Here is a 10698-nt window from a genome sequence, read left to right on the forward strand (position 1 = left end):
CCTCATCCCCATTTAAACAATCAACAATACCACTTAAAAAAACATTGAATCTAAATAACGAAAAAGAAATCAAACTTAAACCATCATACAATACCACTACCAAATTCCATCAATGCTACCAAATTCAATCAATGTTCTTTAACACCAATCAATATTTCAATTTGCTCAGACGTAAAATTGAAATATTCTACCTAAACATTGTCAAACTTAATCATCATCAATTCTACATAACTAGAGCGAACCTTTGACTTATTGACGAATTCAAAACCCCAGTTTCGTTCAACGGAAATAAAAAGGTACCGTGCGTGCATAGGACAAGGCGGCACAACGGTTTCCTTTTTTATTGTTTTATACAATAATGCTTCAAATTTATGTTTATGTTTTAGTTACTTTTTAGAGTGGTTTACAGGTGTTCCTCTGCAACCTCTGTAATATTTAAGCTGCACATCTTTGAACATGCCAAGCTCAAGCACAAACGCCAGACACTCGTGGCTTGTCTTGTATGTACTCTTAATTTTAGCCATACCTAATTTGGTTCTACGTTTAGAAGCCGATCCCCAAACTACAGAGGCGGGTCATGGCTGTAGTTCGATTACATATGCAAATACCACCGTTTTCAAAGAAAACCTCGACACCGTTTTCTCGCAGCTTGCCAAAAACGTTTCTTCAACAGGCTTCGGTACAGCTTCAGCCGGGACTGGTATAAATACCGTCTATGGGCTTGCTCAGTGCAGAAATGACCTATCAAAGGAGGATTGCAATACGTGCTACACAGCAGCACAAAATCAGATTCTTATTTACTGTCCTGAGGACACCGGGGCACGTATGATTTACGATGGATGTTTTTTGCGTTATGAGAATTCCAGTTTCTTTGATCAGGTATTGGATGTCGGCTACTCAAACGTTTGCATCTCTGGCGCCTCCTCAAGCCCTAAACTTTTTAATGAAACTGTGCTCAATTTGCTAGCGGACATCAGATCCAGGGCTCTAAAAAACGAGGGTTTTGCCAAAGGTGAAATCAGTGCCAACGGATTACCGACGGCTATTTATGGACTGGCTATGTGCAGGCGGACGCTTAATACCAGTAGTTGTGACCTTTGTCTTCAGACCGCTATCCAGATCATACAACGGTGCTTTTCACTGCAGGATGGAAGGGCTCTCGAAGCCGGCTGTTATTTGCGGTACTCCACCGTTGCTTTCTTCTCCACTTCCTCTTCCTGTAAGCCATTTGCAATTTTTCATTTTTTTTAAATAGAATTTCATTGCATGTTTGTTCAATTGTTATAACTTTTTGAACTTTTCATAGAAAAATTCGAGACAGTCAAATTCAGAAACATCACAGGCTATGGAAGGCATCGGAAATCTGATCTTTGATTTTAATTCAATTAAATGTTTTTTATAAGATTTATAGTTTATTGTTTCTACAGCAAGCCCTTCGAAGATTGTGCTCATCTTGGTCGGAACCTTGGGAGGTGCGGCTCTTATTGCTGTATTATGCCTGTTGTTTATTTGCAGGCACTCTTTTCGAAAGTTACACACTAAATTCTCCAGCCGCAGCCGGCGTGAAGAAACAGGTAAAGGAATGTTATTTTCCCAGAAATTGATGAAATTCCTGAGAAGCTTTACAGTAAGATTCGTATAGTAAAATGATTCTAAGATTGCTATTTACACAGAAATTTATGAAATTCAAGAAGCTTTACAGTAGGATTAGCATTTACTAAATTCCAGAACCTTTACAGTAGGATTAGTATTGTATGGTGATTCAAAGAACGCTATTTATTTATAAATTGATGAAATTCAAGAAACTTTACATTCAGATTTGTATTATAAAATGACTTAAAGATATGCTATATGCTATTTTTCCAGATATTGATGGAATTCAAGAAACTTTACACTAAGAGTCGTATTGAAAAATAAAAGAATGCTAATTTCTCAGAAATTAATGAAATTGAGAAACTTTACAGTAGAGTTCCTATTGTAATATTGTAAAATGATTGAAATTCAAGAAACTTTACAGTAAGATTCGTATTGTAAAAATGCCATTTTCTCAAAAATTGATGAATTTAAAAATAAAAATAAAAACTTTACGGTAAGATTTGTAATGATTCAAAGAATGGAATTTTTCAATTGATGAAAATGAAGACGCTGTACAGTAGGATTCGTATCCTAAAATGTGATATAGGATTAAATTTTTTTAAAGTATATAATGTGCAATTGGCTTTAACAGAGGTATATTTTATTGCTGAGGAAGACCCTAACTGGGATCATCTCTTTAGCTACGATTCACTTCGATCTGCAACTAAAAAATTCGATCCCAGTATGAAAATCGGTGAAGGAGGATTTGGCCAAGTTTATAAGGTATTCAGATTACCAGTCTTTTAAATTTCGAGCAGAATTTTAACTCCTGTTTTCTAATCAGATCTGGAATGTTCTTGGTGATAGGGAATATTTAACGATGGCCGGGAGGTTGCAGTGAAAAAGCTTTTCTCACAACAGTCTACGAGGGCGTCGGACGATTTCGTTACAGAAGTGAAGCTCATCAGTGCTGTTCGTCACCGAAATCTTGTTCGTCTGCTTGGGTGTTGCACACGAGGACTAGAGAAGCTCCTGGTTTACGAATTGATGCCTAATATGAGCCTTGACAGACATCTCTTCGGTTTGTCTAAATCCTTCTCAGAAAAACAGAGCAATAACATATTTCTTTTTCTTAAATCCCTTGGAGTCTCTTAAAATTTCTTGCATAATATCTCTGGCAGCAAAAACGGTGAAACCACTGAGCTGGAAAAAGAGATTTGAGATCATTTTGGGAACGGCGCATGGACTTGCATATTTAAACGAAGAATCCCCCTTTCGAATCCTGCACCGGGATATCAAACCTGCCAATATACTTCTGGATAACGATTTTCAGGCCAAAATTGCAGATTTTGGACTGGCAAGGCTGTTTCCAGAGGACCGGACACATCTTACTACAAGAGTCGGTGGTACCATGTAAGATTTGTTATATTTCTTTACATGCGTGTATCCGTTGCTTCCTTCTCTCTGTAAAATTGAATACATTAACATAATGATTGTATATGATTTTGGAATGGGGCAGAGGATATACGGCGCCGGAATATGCTGTTCACGGTCATTTGACAGATAAGGCGGATGTGTATAGCTACGGCATGCTTGTTCTCGAAATCGTGAGCGGTAGAAAGTACGTTGATTCTAAACTTCCAGCACATATGGAACTCCTTTTGCAGTGGGTAAGTTTAAATATCAAAATTTAGTTTCTCTTTTAAAGAGAAAATATCTATATCTATTACTGAAATTATAAATAAATTAAATATGCTATAATTTTTTTTTGAAGAACATTATTTAAAAACATTTTGTGTAGAACAAAATTGAGTAAAAAGGTCGAAAACTTGAAAAGAATGACGTGTCAAAGAAAATAGTGTACAACTAGTGATCCAATTTACTGCAGTAATGTCTTAAAAGCCCGTAACAATATTTGTTTTTCATTATAAGATAGATTTTTTCGTTATTTAAAAATCTCCTGTCTCTACATAAACCAAATTTTTAACTATTAACTGTTCTATTTCATAGAAACAATCTTTCAAATCAGATATTGATTATTAACTTAAGTTCAAACAATCTAAATAAATCACTTAAGTTCAAATAATTTATTAATAAAAATACTGATTAGCTAATACTTATTGTTTACCGTAAAGCTCAAAGAATCTGTCAATTTAGATATTGGTTGCAATAAATTGATTGTTTAAGATATTTTGTTATTTAAAAAAGTGGTCAATGTTGAACATTTTAGTTGTTTACCATAAGTTCAAGCAACCTGCCACATCAGCAATTATTTTTTTTAAATGGTCAACAATGAACAACTCACAACTCCAACAAACTGTCAATCCAAAATACTCATTGTTTAATCAGTAATTGTTTTTTTTAATGATCAACAACGAACATTATGAAAGAACACAAATGTTGACTTGTTGAAGAGCCTTTCCTGATTAGCTCTACTAATGAAGCCATGGATATATATGCAGGCATGGAGTCTATATGAGAAAAACGAGGCATTTAGCATGGTAGACGAAAGATTAATTGAAGAAGAACCAGAGGTGAATAGAGAAGAGATATTAAAGATAATCCAGATTGCTCTCCTGTGCACACAAGGAGTCCCTGAGTTGAGGCCATTAATGTCAAAAGTGGTGTCCATGATCACAAGCAATACAGATATTCTGGTTCAGCCTACTCAACCAGCTTTTATTGACAGCGAGTCCACTCCAAACGAATTGGGTTCGGCTAATGTTGAGTGGATGGAAGGTCCATCGGTAGCGTCATCACACGCTACCGTATCAATCTCTCTGGAACCACGCTAAATCAAGAAAATAGGGCTCTCGCCTCCCTCAAGTAAACCCAAATGCCTTTTGCATGCAGTCATTCCAATGTTCATGTTTGGTACGCATTGATTTCAATTGATGTGAATGCCACATTTATTATAGGTAAGTCAACTTGTTCAGTGCTCATGATATTCTTAAAAGATTTCAAAGATTTCTTTTGTCTTATTGAATCCATCTGGTGCTGACTTAAAAAAAATTATTGGTAGTAGTTTGGTTTGCTTTAATATAGAAAAAGATGTTATGATAAAATATATATTTTGGACATGATATTGATTCTAATAAGATAATTTCAAACTATTTTATTAGTTCCTGTCCTAGGCAGGATATTTATGCATTCAGCTAGGTCATTTTTTTTTAGCTGATCAATCAGATTTAATAATTTTAAACAAGTCTACAGTTCATATTTATTTTATATTTTATGTAATTACAAAAATATCATTTTTCTTTACTCTCATTGGACCATATTGAAAATAATAGGTAGAAAATTCAATTTTCGAAAGAAAAAAAACTCATTTTTATACATTTAATAAATTATATATCATTGAAATGACAAAAATAATAATAAAATAATTTAAAAAATAAATAAACGGTCAGTTTGTACAAACTGAACAGAGTGCCATTAAATATATTATTAATTCGCCGAAGGCATCTCTATATGAGAGGTACATTATTGGCAGTTGTTCAATAAAAGCATATGCTGATCACGCGTCAAAATTGCCAAATCACGGTGAAAAAAATTCCGTCCGCGGAGTTTGATGGGCATCCCCACCACCTGTCAGACAAGTTACAGTTCGTGCATAATCTCCAAGCAATGTCGTGCGATCACATCTTTCAAAAGCCCATTCAAAAATAATATAAAATTACGGAAAAAGAAGGATTTACTGCTTTGACCGGATGCATGATTTATTTTTCACGCATGGTGCACACACTATCGTATTTAAACTGCACGTTATAATGGCGTAATTCAAAAAGATATTAAATTTATTATGAGAAACAAGCATTTGATATAGTCTACTTTTCTCTTAAGTGAGAGGCGGTTAAACTTTAATTTATTTAATTTACAAAAAGCTTTCGATTTGATTTTCCCCCCTTAAACTTTAATTTATTTAATTTACAAAAAGCTTTCGATTTGATTTTTCCCCCTTAACTCATTAAGCTAGAATTTTATTAAAACCAAAAAATCTTGCTAATAGGGCAACGGACGTTATGAAGCAACAATTGTTTCAAAACATAGATAAGTCAAACATTTAGTCATAGTCTATAAATTTTTTATGAATATTGTTTATATTATTGTTTTAAAAATATATTAATTAATAGATCTTTAGTGAGTTAAGTGGACTATATAAATAAGATATGATATAATATAATACAAATAATTTTTCTAGAATATAATATGGCAATACAATTATATAATATAAATAATTTTTAATTCAATGTCATTCATTTATTTATTTCGGTTTTTTCTTGATTTTCATATTTTTTTAATCAATTTTTTGAATTCTTAATGAGGCTTAAGTTTAAGATAGAAAGAGAAGGACTTAATTGCTTTCTATTTTTATCACATTTTTTTTACTATAGCATATTTCATGAGAAGAATGTTAGTCTTTTGTATTTTTAATATTTATTTGGTTCTTTTAAATACTATTTAAGAAATTTTTACATAAACTAAAATAATGTTTAAACAAAAATATATGATTTTATTTGGTATCCAGATGTAAGGGATAATAACAAATATTTCTCTTTTCAATATTAAAATTTATATATCATTTCTAAATATAAATTTGTGTTTTATCTGATCGACATGATATTTAAATTTTCTTTTATTTAGAGTTTATTAGCCAGATTCTATTATAGAGTATTTAATGATCCATATATCTTGATTGTTTGATATCTTGGATTAGGCCACTTAGTGTCCTTTTCATTAAAAATTCAAATACTAAGTTCTAAAATTTAAATGTAATGACTACAAACATTTGTTTTAAATATTTTATGGGTCATTAGCATAATCAATTAAGAATCAAAGAATAACTTGAAAGAAAAATTAGATTATGAACACTCTAAAACTACATTCATCCATCTCTCCTCTATCTATCCCTCTCTCCTCTCTCTTTGTATCTCTCTCTCTCTTCTCCATATGGGTGTCTCCTTCTCTGTCTCCATCTCTATCTCATGAATCTTCCTCTTTATCTCTATCCTCTACATTTGTCTCCTTACGCATCTCTCTCTCTCTCTCTCTCTCTCTCTCTCTCTCTCTCTCTCTCTCTCTCTATATATATATATATATATATATATATATATATATAATTCACTTTCATATCTATCTATCCCTCTCTCCTCTATCTTTAACACTCCCTCTCCTTCTCCTTCTTTGTCTCTATCTCTATGTCCTTACCCCTCTCCCTCACTCTTCCCCCTCTATCTCTCCCTCTTTTTATCTTTATACCTCTATTTCTCCCTCTCCCTCTCCCTCTATATATATCAATCTTTTCCACTCCCTATATGCTCATCAATCTATCTCTCTTTCTCTCTATCTCTCTACCTTTATCTCTCCCTCTACCTCTTCCTCTTTATCTATCTATCTCCTATCTCTCTCTCTCTCTTTCTATTTTTTATCTTTCCCTCTACCTTTCTCTATCTCTCTATGTATTTCTCTCCCTCTTCCTCTCCCTCTATCTTTATCTCTATTTTTATTTACTCTAAACTAATCATACTAATGGCAAGAACTTGACACTTTGCGTCCTTGTTTATTGTGAAATATATAAATGTATATATAAAATATTATTATATTAAAAAAAAGTTATGGATAGTGATTTCATTTAATTTGGAATAGATAAAAATCTTAACATAAAATATATATTTTGAACATTATCATTTTTTATAAGATAAATTCAAACTATTTTTTTATGGTGAAATATATAAATGTATATACAAAATATTTTATATAATAAATTTTTTGTTGATATTAATATCAATATGGCTATTTTATCTATTCTTTATAAGATAGGTGTAATAAACATATATTGCACATGATAGTAGTAGAAAACTAAATGGCAACAATTAGTATTAATAAATTATTTACAATTTATATCAAATGAGATGTTATAATTCCAAATTCATTAATGAATATACAAGTTCTAAAACATTGTTGACAACTAAAGATTTATACTATTAGATGCAAAATTTGAATTAAATTGGAATACATATTGTGATGACTAAAAATGCATCCTCAAGGCGTTCCCCATTTAGTTGTATTCCTAATTTGGGGCAACTCTTCTAAGATATACCATGACATATTTCTAAGAGTTATAAGAATCTTTTTATAGGTTACAATATTTTTTTTCATTAACTTAGTCATCAAAATTTACTAGAGGATTAAAGAAACCCCATAAATAAAAAAATTAATAACTCTCCAAGTCCACAAAGAACTACCAATTACTTACACATCCTCCTATATTTCTTTTTGTACCTCTTACAATGTTATAGATGCTTCTTACACTTCTTAAAACACTATAATTGGTCATAGATTCTCCTCCACTTCATATAATGTCCAATGATATTTTCTTAGTCAAAGTAAGCCCTCAAACTCAATGCCACAACAATAATAATTTTGAGTGCCTAGAAAACAATTTCTTATAACAAAAAATTGCCTCCCCATGTGGGGTATCCATACTCCCTTTCAATGATTCTTAGAGAGACATAAACCAATAACTCACTATTAATTTACTAAAATTAAGTATATAGTCCTAGGATTGTAAGGCTGATATCACAAATCATAACATTCTCCCATTTGATGTTCACATTGTAATAAAATAAATGAAGTGGTAGAAGATGCAAGGCCAATACCCTGCTTACATCACAAGAGCTTCTCTATGGTCACATTGATACTCATAACTATTGGTAAGATAAAGGCAATTCATGTATAGTAAATGAAAATTATACCACAACTCACTACAAGGAGCTTGTGGAGCCCCTTACTAAAGAGATACCATCTAGACTAGAAGTAATAAAAATTGGGTCATATTCCATTAGACATATATTTATATAAGTAAAGATATAATGTAACAAAGAATGATCTATATCGGAAAAAGCATATATAGATAAATAGAAATAAAGAGTATAATGTATAACGAGATATAATGATCTAGTAAAGGAAAATCCTTGTATATATGTATACAAATGACCCACAATAATATATATACTTAGGAGTTCTACATATCATGTTATATGACTTATAAACAATTTGTTTTCTATATTTTGGTTAATTGATTGAGGTATAGTCTAGATTAACTACTTATTCCTTTTGTATAACTGAGTTTGGGGTGTAAATACAATATACAAAAATTGCTTGTGGCTTATAACATTGGTTTCATTATCATGACCCTAGTTAGGTTACACAAAGGATAGCAAGGAGATATTCAAAATTTAAATTTAAAATGAAATAGAAGAAGAAGAAGGAATGAATGGAAAGAGGGGGGGGGGGGTCCAAAAGGAATCCTTGAAAATATGTGACCCATAAGAAGGAATTAGAAAATAACTACCATGGAATAAAGATAAAACATAATGCAAACCTAAATCAAACACACATATGGCAAAAGGAGATAAGAATGATTAAAGAAAGATTAGAGAAAAAATTGAATTGCTAAGAAAAGTTAACATGGGAATTCCAAATGATGAGGAAAGAAGATGGATATAAAATGTTGATATAGATGATTGACACTGCAAAAAAATTACAAAATGAAAAAAAGATGAGGAATGGGCACACCAATGAGGGTTCTATTGAGCATGATGAGGTGGGTCTTGCTAAAAAGAAAAAGGTACTAGAAAATAAGAATAGGGGACTTTGAAAACCCTAAATTCATGGTGGTAAAAAGTGAGACAACTCTTAAGAAGTTTGGAGAAGAGAATTGACAACTATAAAAAATCAAAAAATTGTTGATAATAGACAATAGTAGCATGAAGGCTCCATCCCTATTGCACCTCTCCAAGAGTCAAACATTAGACCAAATATATCAAACATAATAATTATGTTAGATGATAGATTCCTTGAATTCCAAGTTACAACTTTAGAGAAAATTATGTCCAATCAAGAAGAATATTTAGAAAAAATAATTAATAAAATTATAAACAAATTAAGAAGAGAATAAATAAAGACAGAAAATAAAACAATTTTTAACCCAAGAGAATAATTATGTTCGATAACTAGTAAAATATAATTAACAAGAAAGAAGATGAACAGAGGCTATGAAGAGTCACAAACTCTAGACTAGGTTTCATCCCCCATATTGTATAAGAGTCAGAGAATATCAATTGAGGAAGTTTCACATAAAGCAGTAATAAAGGAGACAAGATATAAAATTGTAGACAGATTCTGGTAGAAGAATACTTTGAGATAAAATTGGCAAGAGAAAAGGGAAAGAAGATAAGCTCACTATAGTCAAAAGTGTAAAGAAGGAGAAAGAAGACACCTTGCCACTCCACGAGCCCAAACAAAAGAAAGAGATCAAGACTATGGACTCATCTATAGAAGTAAAGTACATGGTAGCTACACATAACTTGTAAGCAATTTGTATTTGTCTTAAAAATCTACATTTAAATGTAGGGCTAACTTTAAGAGTTTTTATAGTTCTATGTGAGAGTTATGTCTAATGGAGAACATAACATTTAAAATGAAGATAAAGTATATTGATTTCCACTACCATATTTATTCATGATATGGTAGAGGATGGAAGAGTGATGCTAGAAAAATGTTAAAGAATTCATAGAATTTTGTCGATAAATTTATAAATATAGAAAGCACCAAAAAATTGGGTTGTATTATGAGTCTATGGACCTCTCATCATGGAATGTATTCAACATGTGGGATAATGTGAAGAAATTTACCCCGATCCAAAGAGTTGAGCTTAATTAGTTAAACCATTAGGTTTTCATTGTGGAGACCTAGAAGTCGAATTCCCCATAAGGACATCTAAAGTAAAATTCTAAGTTGTGACTCTTGGTCTTCCAGAGTTAGTATCTGATATGGAGGTGGTTTCTAAATAAAAGTGGATTTCTAAGTACTGAATCTTGATCTTATATAGGATGTTTCTAGTGTGTTTTCTCATAGATAATTTGCATTTTTCTAATGTTGATGCTCATATGAGCAACATATTTGTAATCGATATTAAATTAAAAAAAAAAACGCGTCTCATTCTTTTTCCTAATGTTGATCTTGTAAATAATTCATTATTTAGACTATTGAATAGAAAAACTTAATTTTTATACCATATATTTTATTATTAGAAAAATAAAAAATGCCCAATTAATTGGG

General features: G+C 31.5%; 1 protein-coding gene across 2 annotated transcripts; it reads left to right on the forward strand.

Moving 5' to 3' along the window:
• The first annotated feature begins 356 nt into the window (after window positions 1–356).
• LOC131064509 (cold-responsive protein kinase 1) lies at window positions 357–4696 on the forward strand. Of its 2 annotated transcripts, none has more exons than XM_057998660.2 (7): window positions 357–1219; window positions 1428–1574; window positions 2228–2358; window positions 2443–2656; window positions 2757–2988; window positions 3095–3245; window positions 4038–4696. In XM_057998660.2, the coding sequence occupies exons 1-7, from the start codon at window positions 457–459 to the stop codon at window positions 4368–4370; spliced, it is 1971 nt and encodes a 656-aa protein (XP_057854643.2). In that variant the 5' UTR covers window positions 357–456; the 3' UTR covers window positions 4371–4696. The 2 variants fall into 2 exon arrangements, with proteins under 2 accessions (XP_057854643.2, XP_057854644.2); XM_057998661.2 differs by having other exon boundaries at window positions 899–1181; window positions 4038–4642.
• The last annotated feature ends 6002 nt before the right edge of the window (window positions 4697–10698 follow it).

This window comes from Cryptomeria japonica, chromosome 7 (assembly GCF_030272615.1).
Source record: "Cryptomeria japonica chromosome 7, Sugi_1.0, whole genome shotgun sequence".
NCBI classification, from domain to species: Eukaryota; Viridiplantae; Streptophyta; class Pinopsida; order Cupressales; family Cupressaceae; genus Cryptomeria; species Cryptomeria japonica.

Bases quoted from the DNA above. Each gene is read 5' to 3' on its own strand.
- LOC131064509 (XM_057998660.2), top strand. From the start codon at position 457: ATGCCAAGCTCAAGCACAAACGCCAGACACTCGTGGCTTGTCTTGTAT. The intron at 2,359-2,442 runs GTATTCAGATTA...TCTTGGTGATAG, and splicing joins GATTTGGCCAAGTTTATAAG to GGAATATTTAACGATGGCCG. The intron at 3,246-4,037 runs GTAAGTTTAAAT...ATATATATGCAG, and splicing joins TGGAACTCCTTTTGCAGTGG to GCATGGAGTCTATATGAGAA.